Source organism: Marmota flaviventris, chromosome 9, assembly GCF_047511675.1.
Source record: "Marmota flaviventris isolate mMarFla1 chromosome 9, mMarFla1.hap1, whole genome shotgun sequence".
Lineage (NCBI taxonomy): Eukaryota > Metazoa > Chordata > Mammalia > Rodentia > Sciuridae > Marmota > Marmota flaviventris.
The window spans coordinates 113,557,890-113,579,146 of record NC_092506.1 but is presented as its reverse complement, the minus strand read 5'-3'; the positions used below and the strand labels follow the sequence as shown (position 1 = coordinate 113,579,146).

Here is a 21,257-nt window from a genome sequence, read left to right as displayed (position 1 = left end):
CTCTCTCTTGAAGTAATCTTTTGCTACCTGTATTTGCTTTCTTATCTCATTGTTGGAGTGATCAATTTTTGCATGTATTTGCTCATTTAGGTCATTCTTTAATTCACAGATCATTTTAATTATGAACCTTTTGAACTCCTTCTCTGACATTTCCTCAATTTTCCTGTCCATGGGTTCTGTTATTATAGTGTCCTGGTTTGTTTGGGGCACTTTCCTCCCTTGTTTTTTCATGTTTATGTTTATATTTCATGTGTCTTCCTTTCTTGCTGTGTGGATCTGAGACATTACAGTTTTTTCCCCTATATTCTTGTATTAACCATGCATATTGTCTGTACCTCACCTTGATGTTGGGCTTCCAGACCCTGCTGGTGTCCCTCAATGTATGCTACTGTATCCTGGACCAGGGTCCTGTACAAGTTGACGTGGGTGGATATGGGCAGCTGGGTTTGACCTCCCATGGTAGTCTGTTGCTGGGAAGGGGCTGTCTTGCGCCAGAGATGAAGCTCTGGCGGGTGTCTGCCCCACCCAGGGAGGGATGGACCAGGCCTACTGTGAGCCTGGGTCCTGCATGGGTTGGTGGTCTGAATCTCTTCTATCTCATGAAAACTTTGTAACTTTCTGAAACAGGCCATTTATAGGTTTGTTTTCATCCTTAATTCTTTGATTTTTTTTAAAGTAGGGTTTTTTAGTTAATATTGCTTATTTTGGTTATTATGAGAATGAACATTATTCTGTGAACTTCTATTTAATATCTGAAGTTTTAAAAAGTAGCTTTCAATGACACTGCTTTCCTAAATACAGAAGGTATCTTTATCAACCTTGCTTTTCTTTTAGTATTAACGACAATGATATGTTACATTTATAAAGTACTTGTTGACTACCAGTTATCTTGGTGAATGCTTTCTAGCATCATCATATTTAATACCCATAAATTTGAGAATAGGCATTATTATGTCATCCCCGTTTTGCAGTTGAGAAACTGAGTAGGTATGTCAGTATCATAAGTGAACAGCTACAGGCACTTTCGAACTTGGGGTTCGAACTTGGGATTCCTTTCTGGAATAGATTTGCAAAGTCACACCCAAAGATATGGCAGCTGTGTAACATAAATAAATAAAGCAAGTGGGTATATATGAAAAATAACAAAGCAGGTGGCATGATGAATGATAGTTAAGACTTAGCCAAGATGCTGGCACAAAATAAAGAGTAATTAGCTCTGTGGCAGACTCTGTTGGAGAGTATATGCCTCATTTAAAGGTGAGGTCACTTCTCAACTGTAGGTAGTTTTTACCCACGTGAGAATGCAGACCCATTCCACACTTTTCAATACAAGACAGAAATCTGTATTTTTTACATGAGGACCCTTAGCTTCTATATGTTGGCTACTCTTTCAAATAAAAATAAAATCCAATGTACAGACCCACATGCTGAGTCCAAAATTAAGAAACATCTGAAGGCTTAACCTGTTCTTTGGGCAGCCAGTTACCAATTCCCTGTAATCGAGTCTGAGGTCTTTTAAACTGTTAAGTTATGCTGCTTCTTATTGCTCCGTTTAAATACCTTCCTTTCATGTGTGCACTAAATGAATTGAGGAAGGGAAGATCTACTTTTTAGCTAATGTGTTTTATTTACTGCAAATGTATTTTATTTACTGCTGTTATGCAGTTGTACCCATTTGGATAAAAACTGCAAAGGCAACCTACAAGTTGCCTACAAGTACATTGTTTTGAAATCCTGAATTCTTCATTTATTTGCCTTGAGTGGTAGAGTTCTGATATAAGGCATGTCTTATGGTTAGTTGATGTGAGGATCCAGGTATTATTGAATACTTAGTTAATTATTTATTAATCATGACTTTCTCTTCCTTTCTTTTGTAACATAGCTTTCACTTTCAGAAGAACAGAATGAAATAATGAAAAATGGCTGTGAATCTAAAGAGCTGGTCTACCTCGTGCAGATTGCTTGTCAGGTAACTCTGAATTTGTCCTCCACTGCATATAAAGTTAGTAAGAATTATTTTGAGTAATCACCAAATTCCTTACTATAGTGTTTTTCTCACATTGCCTCAAGGATTATAATCTATAGAAAGATACTTATATTGAAGTGAAATTGGGCTATAAATAACTATTGTAAGAAAATAAGATGGTATTCTTAAAAAAAAAAGAGAAGTGTGTTCATACAATAATACATGGAATGTCCAATTTAGGTTGCAACTTGCATATCTTCTCTTTGCATTTTTTAAAGGTTCCTAAGGTTTTGGACACTTGTATGTAAATAATAGAGATTGTGGGAGTATAGGTGTTGAAAACAACATAAAATAAAGTAAAAATTTCTCCCCCAGTTATATTGGCATTTCTACATGTACCCACTTCAATAGAATCAGTTTAGTAGAATCAGAATACAACTTTAAATGAAGATACTTCTCATGAGAATGATGTCATTTTTTTTTTTTTTACATTTGAATCAGATGGTGTATAATTTCTCATTTTTCTGAGTGTACAGGTTGCAGAATCACATTGGTCATGCAGTCACGTATATACATACAGCAATAATAATGTCTATTTTATTCTGCTGTCCTTCCTTTCCCCCCCTTCCCCTCCCTTCCCCTCCCATCACTTCTCTCTACCCAATTAATGTCATTTATTGATCACTATGTTAGTTAACTGTTGATCACATATCATGATGGGAGATTTGACCACTTGTCTCTGCCTCAGCTACTCCCTGTTCTGACCAGGGCAGTATTCCTCTATAGTGTCACAGGAAGAAAGTGCATTTGATTTTGAAGAATCTGATGCTTATATCACATGGGAAATACTTAAATTCTTAGTTCTGGTGACTTTAAGGAAAACTTTTCAAAATAAGTGCTTTTATTTTTAGGTGCCAGAATTTGGGATTGGAAATCAAATTTAGCTTGAATATAGAGTCAAAATATATCAAAGTCACATATTTTTCATGTATGTTTTGTTGCATGTCATCTCAGTTTGAAGGAGTAGGCAACTCTGAATTACTAAATTTCATGTCATATTTCATAAAATGCTGTATTTAGTAAGTTAGTTTTTTCTCTGAATTACTAAATTTCATGTCATATTTCATAAAATGCTGTACTTAGTAATTTTTTATTGTGAAGTTTTAATAACAGGTCTGTAAATGTAAATCTTATGAATTTTCTCTTTGCTATAGAAGCAGTGAAAGTTGGTGATACTATAAATTCAGTACCTCCATGTATTTTACTCTTTCATTTTAGTGGATAGGTGACAGACCCCTTTAGTCTTGATGATTTGTGTACCTTTGAGCTGGAAATTTAATTCTAGAAGTGGATAGGCTGAATGTGAATGGAAGATCTGGTGATTAATGAGACCTGGGGGAAAAGAAGTAAGGAAATAAAAGTCATGGAAGAATCTCAATAGGTCCTTGATGACCTGAAGTGTGGTTCTATTAAGAGAATGAGAATGTGGACATTGGTAAATTGATTTTTTAGGTGAAAATATTGAAAAATTCTGTCCTGATAAACTGTTGCTAATAGATGAATGGAAATCTTTTTCTAGAGTACATGTTTGGTATGTCAGGAATGAATTTATTAATTCCTGTACAAGCTAACACATTTTAGCATCTCTTCTCACCATTTATTTCCATATGCTCAGAGAATGCAGATATTTTTATTCTCATTAGCAAAACATAATCTCAAAAATATCTATGCTGTTTCACTTAAAAGGCAAACATGCTGTTTGGGGCATACATTAGAATTTATAATTGTTACTCAATTGTACTTCCATATATTAGTGACCTAGATGTTAGATAGTTTCCTGGTTGTAAATATCCTGTTCAGCTGCTTAAAAAATTGCAGATTGCTTGGTGTACTATTTATTACATCAAAGTAGTAATTTACTACATTATAATAATGTTTATATTATAATAGTAATATAAGCATTATTATTCTTCTCTGGCTCACGAAGTAATCTTTGAAGCATTCCCATGGTGTGTGTGTGTGTGTAATCAGTCATAAGCCCTATTATAAGCCCAAATCATTTTTTTAATAACTAAGACTCACAAGCAAACCCCTTAATTTTGCAAATGGGGAAAATGAGGTCTAAAGTCCTGTAGTAGCTATCCTAAGCTGCTAATATGGCATATTAGCAGTGGGAGCTTCTAAGGACTTCATTTTCCTGCCTGCCAGTTTTTTTCTGTCTCTCAATGGAATTTTCAGTCTAGAATAGATTTGAAAACTTGCTCAGTCTCCAATTAAGATGGCCGTTAACACTGATGTTATCTATCTGTTCTAGAAGCTATTTATTCGCATATTTTATCTCTGCTAACTTCTAATTTTTAATAATGTACAGTTAACATTCTTTTTATATAACCACACTTCTTGTTCCTTCATCTTAACCTCCTCTTTTCTTGTTCTGTTAGCTTAGATGATGACATATTAAATGTCTTAAGATCTTTTTCCCTTCTGGAGGATAAGTGATTCTACTTTCAGTAGACCTTATTTTTGAACCTTTCATTATATCTTTTTGTCTGCCCTTTAAATTTTTTCTTCTTTCTAAATTGTGAACCCAGAAATGTAAAGACTGTCTTTCACACTGAATGGACCCAAATTCAGTAGGCACTTTTTTATCATCTGCATATCTGGCACACAGATATTATGACATGCAGCACTTCCTTTTAATTCTTAAAACAGCTCTGTGAGGCAGATAGTCTGGTTTCCATTTTACAGAAGATGAAATAAAGACAACAAATGTTAATACCTTCCACAAGGTCATGAAATTAAAGAGAAGGTTTTTTCCAGGATTTGAACACAGCTGTAATGTTTTTCTAATAACATAATTTGTACTTGGTTTAGCTACTCTAAAATCTTTAAGTATATCTCAAATGTTAATGAAGACTTAAGAAATGCATATAACTGACGAAGTCATGACTTCAGCAGACAGGATCTCCCCTCCCCCCTACACCTTTCAGTGGAGCCTTACATTCTAGAGCTAGTTCCTGAAGGAGCTAGTTCAAGCCAACTGGATATAATTCCAGGCCAAGAGACTACAGTCTTAGAAATACAAAAATATTTAACAACTGGTATAGCACAAATCCAAAGCATTAGAACAGATACTAGTCACACAAGTCTAATTTAGCTGTATAGGTGTGTCTCAGCTGAATATTAACCATGGATAAATCGCTGTCAGATGTCTTAAAGAACAGATCATTAATGCCCTGTTTAATCAACTCCTTCCCTCTCCTACTAATCATTATTTAGAATAAGTTGTCTTCACTAATATAGGCATCATAAAATAGCCTCAGCTATTTCCTCTTTAATCTTTTCATTCTACTTATAAGTATCTGTTGTGTCAAACAAATAAACTTCTGTGGATGAAGAAACACAATCTAGTTTGTGTCTTGATGGTGTTTTGGGTAGGAGTCCTTTTCATTCCGTTTACTTTTCTGAAAATCATGCTATTTTCTTTGCATATCCTGTACTTCACAAGAAATAATGTGTTTAGTTTGAAAGTAGTGAAAATTATTAAAAATCCTAGGAAATTCAAGAATATGTCATGAGAGAGGTTTCTGCCTTTTTTATCTTTCAAAAATAAGTAAACATGAGCTTTTAAGTGTTAATTTTAAAGTGACAAATTTAAACCTATTTATTCAAATACATGCCCTGATGAAAATCCTGTTTTGATCTCTTCTTTCTCTGAGTGTAGTTTTTTGTTATATGAGTAATTGTTGTTTAATAAAATACTTTATCATTTCATTATCAACTTTAGATTAATTGACATTAATTTTTCTTATTCAAGTTCATGTGTATTTACTACCTTTATATTTTAACCAGAATTCATCAATATTTAAGAGTTTATTTTTTTCTGTAGATTATTTTGTAAGTATTTACTGTAATCTCAAGGTTCCTTTATGTCATGGTAGATGGGGAAAACAGTTGGTTTCAAGGGAATGCTTCCTTGTCTCAAAATATCTCCCATATTCCAATGTTCCCATGCTTGAAATTCCACCATCAGAAATGCATTCCTCGGTATTAAATCTTTCCTTCTCAACTGTGTCCATTTAGAAAATACTGTTATGTCAGGAGCAGGGAAACTGTTAACAGCCTCTGTGTATGAGCAAAATACATAGGCAGATTGCCAGCATTTTTATTTAAACTTTATAAAGCTTCTGTGAAATATAGATGTTACTCCCATTTCACAGATGGGTAAACTATTGCTCACAGATGTTTAATAATTCGCATAAGGTTCTGAATTTAAGGTTAGATGAGGTTAGGATTTGAATCAGTTCTCTTTTTCTCTCTTTTCACTGAACTTTATACATTTAAGGAGATAACAGAGCATTAGTTATTTTTCAGGTAATTTCCCCAAGACAAAAAAATTTCTCAGGACAAGGACAAAGACTGTTCTCAGAAAGCACAACAGATGGTTCCTTTTCTCTTACCTTTATTCCTCAGCCTTGTCAAGAATGATTTTTGCCTATGATTTTTGCTAAGTGAAATAAGCCAGTCCCTCAAAAATCAAAGGCCCATGTTCTCTCTGATATTGCAGATACTAAAACACAATAAGTTGGGGTGTGTGGGGTGGGAGAAGAATAGAAGGTCATTGGATTAGACAAAAGGGAATAAAGGGAAAGGAGAGGGAATGGGGATAGGAAAAACAGAATGAACTGAACGTAACTTTCCTATGTTTATGTATGAATATACCACCAGTGAAACTCTACATCATGTACAAACACAAGAATGGAATGGTATAGTCCATGTATATAATATGTCAAAATATACTCTGCCGTTATATATATCTAAAAAAGAACAAAATAAAAAAAATATTTTTGCTACCTTTGGATATAGTATTTGGTATAGTAATTAATATTAAAAATTCATAATAAATAAAATTGAGGCAAGTGCATATATATTAAATATTATTAATATTAAATATATTAAATATTAATATATTAAAGAGTTTTGTTCCTTTTCAAAGTTATTAATCATTTAAAACACTCTGATTATTTACTTTATTTGAGCTGTTTAGAAATTGGATACCTAAGCATATATTTTTTACATTTGAAATTTAAAGTTAAGTGCTAAAAAATCAAGTTAGGGGCTTAAAGCACAAGGTGTTTATTTTTAGAGTTTTACTCAGTAAATTTAATCATTTTAAGTAATTTTCAAGTAATATGTTAAGATTTTAACTTTATAAATGAAAATATGTATAAGAACAGACTTTTTACTGGCACAAAAATATTTTTAAGAAATTGAAAGAAGTTCATTCATGGTTATATGAGGAAATACATTTGAAATCTAATCCCCAGCATTTATTTTTGGAGCTCTGGAGGCATTCACATGGTTAGTTCTTTATGTTTATTCTTTGAGTAAGACTGTTTGGGTGAAAGAAAGGATACTTTATTTTTTAAAAAAGTTAATATATATTGTTAGAGCAGTTTTATATTCACAATAAAATTGAGCAGAAGGTACAGAGAGTTCCCATGAATTCCATGTCCTGACACACTTAAGAGTTAACATCCCATACGACAGTGTTTGAACCTACACTGACACGTCATTATCACCCAGAGTTCATAGCTTACCTTAGGGTTCATTCACTCTTTGAGTTGTCTGTTCCATGGGTTTGGACAAATATATAATGACTTGTACCCATTGTTGTAGCCTCCACATAGTTGAAGTCATATGATATGTAGCCTTTTCATATAGGTTTCCTTTATTAAGTAATGGTATTTAAGATTCCTCCATTGTCTTTTTGTGGCTTGAGTGCTCATTTCCAATTATATTATATATTGCAGTATATCCAGACAATGGGCCATTGTCTGGATATACTACAATTTATTTATCCATTTACCTACTGAAGGACATCTTAGTTGCTTCCAGGTTTTGGCAATTATGAATAAATTTGCATTAACTGCATGCAGGATTTTGTACTAACATAAGTTTCCAATTCATTTTGGTAAATATCAAGGATTCCAATTGCAGGTTTGCCTGGTAAGAGTATGTTCAGTTTCTACAAAGCTGCCAAATGCTCTTCAAATTAGCTGTACCATCTTGCATTCCTACCATCGATGAATGAGGATTCCTGTGGTTCCACATCCTTACCAGTATCTGTTATTGTCAGTGTTTTGTATTTTGGCCATTCTAATAGGTATCTTGTTGTTTTAATATGCAATTCCCTAATGTAATAGAATGTCGAGCAATTTTTGTATGTTTATTTATTTGCCATCTGTAGATTTTCTTTGGTGAGGTGTCCAGATCTCTTGCCTAATTTTTTTTTAAATTGAGTTCTTTCTCTTACTGTTGAGTTTTAAGAGTTCTCTGCATTTTTATCTTTCTGGTTTAGTAATAAGGGTAATGTTAGCCTTGCACAATGAGTTAGGAAGTATTTCCTCTGCTTACTTCTGAAAGAGGTTGTAGATAATTGGTATAATTTCTTCTTTAGATATTTAGTAGAATTTGCTAGTGAATCCATCAGGGTTTGTTGCTTTCTGTTTTGGAAATCTGTTAAATGTTGATTCAGTTTATTAAATAGAAATAGGCCTATTTAGATTGTCTTATTTCTTCTTGTATGAGTTTTGGCATGTTTGTGTCTTTCAAAGAATTGGTCCATTTCTTCTACGTCATCAAATTTCCAGGTATAGAGTTGTTCATAATATTGTTTCCTTTTTAATGTTATTTGTAGTGATGTCCCTCTCTCATTTCTGCTATTTTTAATCTCCTCCCTTTTTAGTTAACTTGGCTATAAGTGTGTCAAATCAATATTTTCGAAGAATCAGCTTTTGGTTTTGTTTATTTTCTCTATTGATTTTCTATTTTCAGTTTTACTGATTTCTGCTCTAATTTTTACACTTTTTTCCCTTCAGCTTACTTTGGATTTAATTTGCTTTTCTTTTTCTAGTTTCCTTATGTGAAGCTGAAATGGTTTATTTTAGATGTTTCTTCTTCTCTAATATATGCATTCAGTGTTATACATTTATCTTTAAGCACTGCTTTCACTGCATCACACAAATTTGGATAATTTGGATATATTTTTGTGTTCATTTAGTTCAAAATGTTTAGTAGTTTCTCTGGAGATTTCTTCTTTTCTCATGTTTTATTCAGAAGTGTGTTATTTAATTTGTAAGTATTTTGGAATTTTCCAACTATCCTCCTGTTACTGATTTTTAGTTTAGTCCCATGTGATCTGACAGTGGACAATATATATCTCAATTCTTTTCAGTTTGTCATAGTCTGTTTATGCCCTAGAATGTGGTCTGTCTTCATGAATATTCCAGGTGAATCTGAGGTGCATGTATAATCTGCTGCTGTTAAGTAGTCCACAGATGTCAAGTAGGTCCTATTGATTTATGGTGCTATTGAGTCAACTAAGTCCTTGCAGAGTTTCTTCTTGGTAGATCTATCCATTTCTGACATAGTATTGATAAAGTCTTCAGCTATGATAGTGGAATTGTCTATTTCCCCTTGCAATTCTCTTAAGTTTGGCCTCATAGTATTCTTATGCTCTGCTTTTAACAATAAGGATTGTTAAGTTTTTCTTAGAATGTCGATCCTTTATCATTATCACCTTTCTTTATTCCTCATAATGTTTCTGCTCTGAAGACTGTTCTGTCTGAGATATATACAGCTACTCTTGTTTTTTAAAGTTAGTGTTAGCATGGTATACCTTTATCCATTTCGTTCTTTCAGTCTATTTGTGTGATTGATGGTTTGATTGCAGTACTGGGGATCAAATCTAGGCATGATCTACTACTGAGCTATATCCTCTGCTCATTTTATTTATTTTTTAAAATATTTTTTAGTTGTAGATGGACACAATATCTTTATTTTATTTATTTTTATGTGATGTTGAGTACTGAACCCAGTGCCTCGCATATGCTATGCAGAGCCTTCTACCACTGAGCCACAACCTCAGCCCCTTCTCTTTTTATTTTGAGACAGGGTCTCCCTAAGTTGCCAAGACTTGCCTTAAACTTGCATTCTTCTGCTTCAGCCTGCCAAGTTGCTGGGATTATAGTTGTGCCCCTCTGCATTGGACTGTGTCTTATATTTAAAGTGAGCTTCTTGTGGATAAAGTGGTTTTTATCTTGTTTTTGATCCAATCGAACAATCTCAGTATTTTAATTGATGTGCTAGACCATTGATATTTAAAGTGGTTATTGATATAGCTGGATTAATATCTACCATATTTATTATTGTTTTCTATTTGTTGCCCTTTTTCTATGCTTTTTTCTTCTCTCTTCCCCATCTTTTCTGTGGTATGATGGGCAAATAAAAAATTGTGTATATTTAAGACATAGAACATGTTTTGATGTGCATATGCATTCTGAAATCATTATCACAATCAGGGTAGTTAACATATACATCACCTCACCTTGTTTTGTGTGTGTGTGTGTGTGTGTGTGTGTGGTGAGAACACTTAGATCTACTTCAGTTTCATGTTTATAAAAACTTGAGCAATTTATATGACTCCATTTCTTCTCCTTCTCCTTACTTAGCATTATCAATTATATATTTTAAAAACTTCCCTTAGTTGTTGCTGTGGATTTTTCAATATACACTTACAACTAATTCAGTTTTTCTTTCAAATAATTGTATTATGCTTTACAGACTGTACAAGTACTTCACTTAGTATAGTCCTAATCCCTCTCTCCCATCCCTTCTATCTTCACTGTCATTATTTCACTTTTATAAAGCATGTATACATAAGCATATATACTTGCACCCTCTACATATATACATGAATAAACACATTACTTTTATTATTTTGAACAGATTCTTATCTGTTAGCTCAATTAAGAATAAATAAAACAAAAGTTTATTTTACTTCTACTTATTCCTTCTCCAGTATCTTTTTTTATGTAACATAGATTTCTTACTTATATAATTTTCTTCCATCTGAAGAACTTCTAGCATTTCTTGAAAGGCATATATACTGTCTGCAACTTTTCTCGAATTTTTGTTTGATGAAGTCTTTTCTCCAATTTTGAAGGATAATTTGATAGGATACAGAATTCTAAGTTGGTGGGGGGTTTTCTCTCAACTCTTTAATTATTTTATGCCACACTATTTTTTGTTTCCATGGTTTCTGAGGATAAGCTGGATGTTATTCCTGTCTTTGCTCCTCTAGCTAAGGTAGATTTTTCCTCTGACTTCTTTCAGGATATTTTCTTTATTTTGGATTTTCTCAAGTTTGAATTTGATATGCCTAGGTTGACATTTGATTGCTTTGTATTCTCTGAGTTTCCAGGGTCTGTGGTTTGGTGTCTACATTAGTTGGGAGAAATACTTAGTCATGATTGCTTCAAATATTACTTTTGCTCCTTTCTGTATTTCTTCTGTGTCTGATTTTCCTGTGAGGCAATTTTTACACCTTTTGTAGTTTCTCCACCATCTCTGGGTAGTCTGTGTCTTTTCCCCAGTCTTTTTCCCTTTACTTCTTAGTTTTGGATATCTTCAAACACAGAAATTCTTTCCTCACCTGTGTCCAATCTCAAAGATGTTACAAGTGTCTCAGAGATATTCTTCATTTCTGTTACAGTATTTTTGATCTCTAGCATTTCTTTTTGATTCTTTGCTAGAATTTCCCATTTTCTGTTTATATCAGTAATCTGTTTGTGCATTTTTGTCTACTTTTTCCTTTAAAGCCCCTAGCATACTAATCATAGTTCTTTTAAATTCCTGGTTTGGTAATTACAACATTTCTGCCATATCTGAATCTTGTTGATACTTGTTCATTCTCTTGAAACCTTTTTTCCCCTTTTCATTTACTTTGTACTTCTTTGTTGAAAGGTAGACATACTAGATGAAAGGAATTGCAGTAAGGAAACCTTTAGTGTCCTGGTGGTAAGGTATTGAGGGGAAGAGAAGCATTCTATAATCTTGCGGTTAGGTCTCATTCTTTTAGTGAGCCTGTGCTCATGAACTGTGGCCATGTGCTGATCAGTTCCCTTCCCAGCAAGTGGACAGTATTACTAGAGTGAGCTGGATGGAGTTCAGGGTTCCCCTACTGTTGGTTTTCAGATGGAGTGGGGATTCACCTTTCCCTCAAGTAATTTAGGCACTGATAAAACCCCAACAGATCAGGCTACAGAAAGACAGTTTCTTCTGAGGGCAGGCCTTGTTGAAAAGAATGTAAATACTCTGGCATCTTCCAAGAGTTCCTTTTCCCCTCCCCTTACTGGAAACTGAGGAGATTTTTCTGATATTCATTGTGAGGACCTGGTAGAGCTTCTGAAGGTAAGATTCACCAAGGCATATGATTCCTCCCGGAGACTGAACTCCCTGGAGTTTTGACTCAGTCTTGTCATCCCTGAACCTCCAGAAACTTACCAATTACAGTTTAAGTTCTCCTACTCCATCTCTGGTAAAAGTCTATCCATAGATTTTTATGCTGGTGGATTTCTACTCCAGTTATAATGGTTATGATTCTCTGTATTCACCTGTCTTTCCCCAATTTGAGGGACAGCAGTTTGCCCTGTAATGCAGCTAAGATTTGTTGGTTTTCAGTTTTTTTCAGCTTTTATTTGGAATGGTGACTTTTAAGTTTCTTTTATGCCAGATCAGAAACCAGAAATACAATATGATTTTGCAATCTGACAAACATGATCATTTCTGAAACGTAATTGAATCAATATTATATTCATGCTGCTTCACATTTTCATATGATACTTGGTAAGACAAAGCCAAAATGAGCTAAAAGTTGACTGGTCAAATAAATACAAAGCATAAAACAATGTATTTTAAAACCTTTTTAAAAATTTATTTTAAATATCTGTATAGGAGGACTGTCCCAAGGAAACAAAACCAACCTTTTTAATTAAATGATTTCATTCTGAGTTTTTTGTTTATTTCACCATAAATACTTAGCATTTATTCCTCCTGTATAGCTACAATTTCATCCTGTTTTCAAATATCTCTCCATTCTTTCTAAAACCCCTCTCCCACCAGTCTCTGGTAATCACCGTTCTGTTCTCTGTTTCTCTGAGTTTCATTGTTGAGATTCCACATATAAGTGAGAACATGAGGTGTGATTTTTTTTCTTTTGGCCTGGTTTATTTCTCTCAGCATAATGTTCTTCAAGTTCATACTTACTGTTGCAAATGACAGAATTTTCTTCTCTTGTGGGGCTGAATTAATCTTTAATTGTGTGTGTGTGTGTGTGTGTGTGTGTGTGTGTATATATATATATATATATATCACATTTTTAAAATCTATTCATCCATGGATGGACACTTAAATTGTTTTGTGACTATTGTGCATAGTACTACAATGGAATATGGGAGTGCAAGTATTTCTTTGACATTTTGATATGTATGTAAAATACATAGGATATATACCCGATAGGCTATGGGAATGTCAAACCATATAGTAAATCTATTTTAATTTTTTGATGAACCTCCATAGTTTTATATAATGGCTATACTAATTATATTTCCACTAACAGTATACAGGTGTCCCCCTTTCTCCACATCTTTACCAGAACTTGTTGTCTTCTGTCTTTTTAATAATAGACATTCTAATTGAATTGATGTATCTTTTTATACTTTTTACTTATATTTCCCTGATGATTAGTAATATTGACCATTTCTTTATAAACCTGTTGGACAGTTGTATGTCTTCTTTTGAGAAATGTTTGTTTAGTCTGTTGCCCATTTTAAAATCAGATTATTATTCTTTGCTATTAAGTTGCTTGATAATCCTATATAATCTGTAATTAATACCTTACCAGAAATGTAGTTTTATAGTTTTGATTTTGAGTATATTTCCAGTCTCAGTAATAGAAAATGTTTGTAATAACTAGTCAATCAACTGATTTTATTTTTCTTTAATTTGAGGAAGTATTCTCTGACCCAGAGTTATTTTATGTTTTTTTCCCATAGGTTTAAAGTCATGCACTATTTCACTACCTAACATTTATTCTCAAACAGAGTCTTTGGACTTTGACCAGTAGTAGGAAGAGTGTTAATGGAAAATTCTATCTTATTTTCCATTATTGACCTTTCAGTATAATATAATTCACTAGAGTGTTTTGGAGTTTAACGATTTACTATTGAGTTAATAGAAACTTCTTATTAGAAAGTATAAAGTCTCGAGAGCTCATGTATAATGGCATAATTTTGAGTGGACATACTTTATGTACTTTATAGAGTTATGAAAAATGGTGTTGTGAATGGATAATTATGATTGTAATGCATTCCACTATTGTCATGTAGGTAAGAAATTTAAAAAAAGTTAAAAAAAAGAAAGTATAAAGTCTCAGGAATAAACTACCATTATAAAATAAGGCCTGATACCAAAGCATTTCCAGATAAAGATCGATTATAGGAGTGTTTCTTCCCTACCCATAGGGCAAAAGCTGGATTGTTAAAAGAAGTTATGAAGATTTTCGGGTACTTGATAAACATCTTCATCTCTGTATTTATGACCGAAGATTCTCCCAGCTCTCAGAGCTTCCCCGTTCTGACAGTCTTAAGGACAGTCCAGAGGTAAGCAGAAGTGATCACTACATATTATATATGAATTAGTAGAAACTTTTGTCTGTATACTAAATAAAAGTTTATGTTGAGCACTTAGAGTCATTCCTGGGATTACATATCATTTCTATTTCATAACAGAAACATTAGTAGGATGTTTATAGTTAAAGTTGCTTCAGTGTATAATTTTATAAGGGAGAAAGTCCTCATAATGATAATATATAAACAGGCATTATATGTTAGCAACCATTCTTCAAATAGCACATGAGAACATGAAAAATTAAAAATGTTTACTTCCTAGTAAACAGAAAATCTACATTCAAACAGAGCTGTTTGATTAGTTTATAATGGCAGGTTGTGTGTGCACATGTTTCCATTCCTGCTAAATATTTCTAGCAAAAAAAAAAAAAGTTGTTTTTTTTTAATTTAAAAGAAAAGAAATTCTTTATAGCATTAGTCAACAAAAAATTCTTTTGGGAGTCAAAAATTGGGAGGAGTCTTTGAAAGTAGGTGGAATAAGATTTATGGGAACAGAAAATATAGCCTAAAACCCATATAGGATGATTCTAGAAGGTAGGTAAATTAGAAGTTTTACATGCAAGTACTGAGTGAACAGAATATAACTGAGAAGAAGGCCTTTGAATGTATGATTACTGTCCTCTGAGGGGAAGTGAGTTATAATATCCATGAATAAGGACAGATTTTCGTAAAATTAGATAATCAGAAACTTTGGAAAAGAACATATGATCTTTTAATTTTAATAATAACCAATCTGAATAACTGAAGTACATATAAAATGAAAATATCTAAAGAGAGAGTTAGTGAGCTTGAGGTCAAGTCAAGTCATTTATAAGAATATGGTCCTGACAAGGGAATTTTAAGGTGGTAACAATGTGTATAAAGCATTGGATTTGTTTAGAAAGCTGTTTAGGGGGTAGAACATAAAGAGGTACTGTTGATTTGGAGTGTGGAGTTAGGGATGTTCAAGTACAACTTTCCAAATGCAAAATTCTAAATAAAAGGAAATATTTTATCTAACTGATTGTTAACATGAAAAACAATAGTGCTTGAGAAATAAGTTATTTACAAACAATGGGAACTTTATGAAGTATTATTATTAAAAGAATATTAGGTTAATATGGCTGGATTAGTTTTAAAAAACAATATCAAAAAGGGCTATAAGCTTTACCTCTTGCGTTATCTATTCTATTAGCTGTAAATTATTTGTATCTGTACTAAACAAAAATATAACTAACATTTAACTTTTAAAAAAAGAATATTGTCCTGAAAGGGACAAAAAATTAAAAAGTTTTGAGAGTATAGTTGAAAATTGTGGAGATGGATCCAGAGCAGTTCCTACTAATAGGGATTATAGGAGAACAAATCAGATAGGAAGAAATAAAAAATAATATAAAAACTTCCCCATAAATAAAGAAAACAATATTTTCAGATTCAGAGGGCCCATGAGTGCTACCATATAATGAGCAAAAGGACTCACACACCAAGAAGCACTGTAGTGAAATTTTAGGATGTCAAAACATAGAGAAAAATCCTATAACTATCCATAGAACAAGAAGCAGATTTTTTTTTCCTCAAAAGAACAAGCATTAGACTTTTGAGCTGCAGTTATAAATCCTAAGAGGAAGTAATTTTAAATTTAAAATTAATTCCAAGGCAGTTTAAGTAGATAGGGCAAAGAAGAGCCATCATCAGTCATGGAGGGACTGATCCTGCATTAGAGGCTTAGGGATGTCTTAAAATCACAAAGATTGCTTCTTACTATAGAAAACCTAGAAGTCTCCATATTCATTTCCCATCTCTGCTTATTTCTTCATTTTTCTCAGACTCTAAAATTTCATGGACAATGTGCTATTCCATGGGGTAGGATCATTCATAAACATGGCTGCTCCTACCTGGCACAGGCATGGAAGATTATAGAGAGTCTTGGAGAATAGGGTTTCTGGAAATCGGGGGAAAGCTAGGCAGAATAATCAAATATGGATCTGTAATAAACATTTTTTTTTACATTTTCAATACAAAAATAGAGCAGTAAATAACTTCTAATGTTGTAGAATGACATAACCATTGATGATAAGGGGTAAAAAGTTGAAGCCCTGGGTCTGAATCATTATGTCAGTGCCCACAGTTTCAGTGGCAGTCCTCTGTGAAATCCTCTGTAACCATTAAAATGCTTCAAGATCTGTAAACACACCTCTACCCCACCAATAAACAGTTCACTTCAGAGTTTCTCTGCCAGAGAGTACAGTATCTTTCCTGTGAGTTATACTGAACTTTTTCTTTGCAGTCAGTCACTCAGATGCTCATGGCTTACCTGTCACGCCTTTCAGCTATTGCTGGTAACAAGATCAATTGTGGGCCTGCCCTTACTTGGATGGAGGTATTACCTAATTCACTTCTTATGAAAATTTAATTTAAAGTTATTTACTTAAGAAATTTAATATTAATTTGATAGTTAAGTATCAATAATCAAAAGAAGTGGAGTTCTCATCTGGGAGGATGGATATGTGATGCATAAAATGTTTTTCATCTCAAGTCTCCTTTGATAATTTGTGAAATGAGTTTTAATGTATTTTATGAATCTTGATACTTTTTTGGTATTCAGAGTATTAGTGTTCACATTGAGCAAACTATATATTTTTTAGTTTACTTAATAATTGAATTTTGTGGTAAAGGGAATTGAAACTGGGGGTGCTTTTACCATTGAGCTGCATTCCTAACCCATTTTATTTTTTGAGACAAAATCTTGTTAAGTTACTGAGGCTGGCTTTGAGCTTGCTATTCTGCCTTAGCTTCTCAAGTTGCTGTGGTTACAGATGAGCACCACCTTGCCCAGCTAATAATTAAAAATGTTTTTCACTTATTTACAAACAAGTAATAGCTATTTTAAAGGATCTGATTTAAGAGTATATTGAGTGAAACATTATCCTGTAGGGGCTGGGGTTGTGGCTCAGCAGTAGAGCACTTGACTAGCACATGTGAGGCCCTGGGTTCGAACCTCATCACCACATAAAAATAAATAAAATAAAGGTATTGTATCCAACTACAACTAAAAAATAAATATTTATAAAAAGACCAGAGATAGGAAGAATTATGCTGTATATGTGTAGTAAGAATTGTAATACATTCCGCTGTCATTTATTTTTTGAAAAAATAAAAAAAGAAACATTATCCTGTAAATATGTTAGATATTTGTGCTTAATTTGCATAGTTATGTATTTTCTACTCCCAACAGAAATTGGGAAGACAAGAAGGAAAGTAGAAAGCATACTGAACTGTTGAAAGCAATTGTACTCTTGACCTTGACTTTTCCATTATATACTATGTGTTTTTGTAATTTATTTTTTCCTATCTTGTGAAAGATTGAATTACTTTTTCTTTGTTTAACCTCTTCCAACTTTAGCATTGAAATAGTGTTGAAATGATGTATGTTAAGTGCCATAGCACAATGACTGTCATACATTAACTATCTAATAAGTGGTATTTGTGTTTTTTAAAAGACTTTGAATTATTATCTGTCTAAATTAAATTGAATTATATTTTATAAGTAGTCAAAGAAACTTGTGCAGGTTCCATGTCTTTAACTGTCTCATAGTATGTGTGCTTCATTACAGATTGATAATAAGGGAAATCATCTTCTAGTTCATGAGGAATCATCCATCAACACTCCTGCTGTTGGTGCTGCCCATGTTATCAAGAGGTACACTGCTCGGGCTCCAGATGAATTGACATTAGAGGTAAATAATTATGCATTTTGTTCTTTAGTCCCCATTACCTTTCTAGCCTCATGCTTAAGTGTTTTAATCATTTACTTAATTTTAATAAATTAAAAGCACCAGGTATTTCTGAAGTCCTTTATCTTTTGGCCTGGAAACTTTTCTATTTTTGTTTAAATGATCATGTCCATCCTTTAACACTCAGCTTCAACATCTCTCATTTCTTCTAGAAAGCCATCCTTGGTATCCCTCACCTTACTGCATGCAGATAACACCCCCAAAAGCTGGAATGAATGTCATTCAGAAAAGCTTTCATGGCTTAACTATCTATGACATATCAGTTATTACATTTAATCATAGTTTTCCTCCTGTTTGTTTCAGTGGACCTCTTGATAGCAATATCTTTCTTTGTGCTTTTAGTGCATAAAAACAGTGATACCCAGTAATACCTTTTAAAAATGTTTGTTTAAAGATTGAGTTAAAGGACCAGATGGAGGGTGAATGAATATTTCTTGATCAGATGCAAAAGGAGAGGGGAATTACATTTCTTCCTCTAAAACTGTGTCTCAGGTGATAAAAGACAAATGCTAACAGTTATTCAGTTTAAGATAGAAGAGTATCAGTTTTTACTGTGTAGCTTCTGAATGGTTTTCAAACTACACTCTTAGGTTCTGTACAGAAAGAAATGCAGGTCTTCAAAGATATCATATCTCTTAGCAAATATGACTATGAAGATGGCTTAGTCATGACTTGTGAAGTCAGAGTAAATATGTAGGTTCCTAAAAATGTGTATATTAGTTATAGTGCTCTTAAGTATTAAACTTTGTTTTTCATAGATAATAGCACTTGTTTTGATGGAGGAATATAACTTCTATGAAATATATTACTTAATTATTATAATTAAAATATTCATGTAAACTCACTAGCTTACTTTTTACAATGAAGAAAGTTAGGTCTATAGTGGAGTGTTGGACTATAGTGGGTTGTTGAAAGGAGTGGAATTGTCATCACATTTTGTACTTACTAAGAACAATCCATCTTGGGCCTTTCCTATATGATTAAATAAGATATATCAGTATAGTGGCTTGCACATGGTAACATAATGGTAACATTAATGGTATTATTGTTTTAAATATGAGTATTTGAAACTTCTGTAAGTGAGTCTCATTGCTTCCAGTGACAGTGGTTACAAAGTACACAAGTTCTACAACTTAGCATGGGGTTATACCCCACTGAACCCATTTTAAGTTGAAAATACTGTTAAGTTAAAAATATATCAAACATGCCTAACCTACTGAACATCCTGGCTTAGCAACAAGGGCATTGTAGTTTCTCAGTTGTCTGCCCTTGTGACATGACTGATTGGAGCTGTGGCTCCATGTTACGCAGTATCACAGAAGAGTATTATACATATTACTAGCCTGGGAAACAATCAAAATTCAAAATTTGAAGCACAGTTTCTACCAAGTGCATATCACTTTTGCACCATGGTATAGTCCAACCCAATATACATAGGAGTCAGTATTTTAAAGCATAACTGATGATAATGATATGATACCTAGCATTAAAAAAAATCTTCATCTAAAATCTAGCTTTCTGACATTACTGCATATGAGTTACTAAGATCACAGTTTTTGTGTTGCTTAACATTTTTTTAGAACTTTCCTTAGCAAAAAGTAAGATTATTAAATTACTTTAAAAGAGGTAATATATTTTTCCAGAAATTATTAGCCAGAGCATAAAATAGTACTCTGTCCTTTTGTGCAGTTCAAATTTAAACTCTAGGTATAGCAATTGATTTAAAATTGAACTAAAACAATTTTACTAAAATTTTGATTCTTTTAGGTGGGAGACATTGTTTCCGTTATTGATATGCCCCCCAAAGTGTTAAGTACATGGTGGAGAGGCAAGCATGGATTTCAGGTAAGCAACAAAAATTAGGTGTGGAAAAATTCTAAGAACACTTATCTGTATGTCATTAAGAATCCTATTTCTAAGGTATACTGCAAGTGGACTTTGTCATCAGAAATATTGTCTTTAAATGGCATTAAACCTGGATTTCCTTGTCAAGTTGCTTTTGTGGTTTTATTTTGTTTTCTCCCCCTTCTTTATCATTCTACCAGTGTGAGCAGGGTCTCAGGCCTGAGAGCTGCTTTTAGTATTAATTTGTTTTTTTCTGGGAAGTGGGGGAGGCGGTGTCCTAGGGAGTGAACTCAAGGGCACTCAACCACTGAGCCACATCCCAAGCCCTGTTTTGTATTTTTACTTAGAGACAGGGTCTCACTGATTTGCTTAGTACCTTGCTTTTGCTGAGGCTGGTTTTGAACTCCCAATCCTCCTGCCTCAGCCTCCCGGGAAGCTGCTGGGATTATAGGCTTGGACCACAGCACCCAGCTTAGTGTTAGTTTTAAATCATCATTCATGTATATTTTCTTTTTAAAATATACTTATTAAAAATAAGTCAGTTTGGTAAAATTTTTCTATAAAAATCATTATAACTCTTGTTAGAAACTTACTGTATTACAGAACAACAGTAGAATCTAAAGTCTTCTCATTTATATTTTCCATATACATGTAAATTGTTTAATTTAAGACTTTACAATGGCATCTTTTAAATTAACTTGGGACTAATTTTCATAGAATGGAATGGGGTTTCTTTTCTCTTTTAAAATTGTCCATAAAGGAGACTCTGAAAATGCTTTAAAATTATGTTCTTAATCCATGGTGTGTATGTGTGTGTGTGTGGTTTCCCCATAAAAGTATTGTGAAATGCTGCACAAGGAAACCACTTTCACTACAAAGTCAAAAATTTGATTACTAGTATATAAATATTTTGAGCTTGACATATTTAAAAATCCTGATTATTAACTGTTTATAAAATGTATTTTATAAATGAACGTTAATACCATTTAAAACAGTATACTATAGGAGTTAGTTGTGGGGTCCGGAGTCAAATTGCCTGAACTATAATCATGTATTATCTTGGGCAAATTATTTAATGATCTGTGTCTCTGTTTCTCCATTTGTAAAGTGGGGTTGCAGACAATATTTTTTCCATGTAGACTT

At 33.1% G+C, this 21,257-nt stretch overlaps 1 protein-coding gene across 5 annotated transcripts in view; it reads left to right on the top strand.

Annotated features, from left to right (window-relative positions):
* Nucleotides 1-21,257, top strand: part of Arhgap32 (Rho GTPase activating protein 32) — a 288,193-nt gene that overhangs the window by 192,153 nt on the left and 74,783 nt on the right. For all 5 annotated transcript variants that reach the window (XM_071616860.1, XM_071616861.1, XM_027945492.2 and 2 more), the window contains 5 exons: nt 1,883-1,969; nt 14,332-14,469; nt 16,763-16,855; nt 18,090-18,212; nt 20,037-20,114. In XM_071616860.1, the coding sequence (XP_071472961.1) occupies nt 1,883-1,969; nt 14,332-14,469; nt 16,763-16,855; nt 18,090-18,212; nt 20,037-20,114 (519 nt within the window). The remainder of the gene's footprint in view (nt 1-1,882; nt 1,970-14,331; nt 14,470-16,762; nt 16,856-18,089; nt 18,213-20,036; nt 20,115-21,257) is intronic.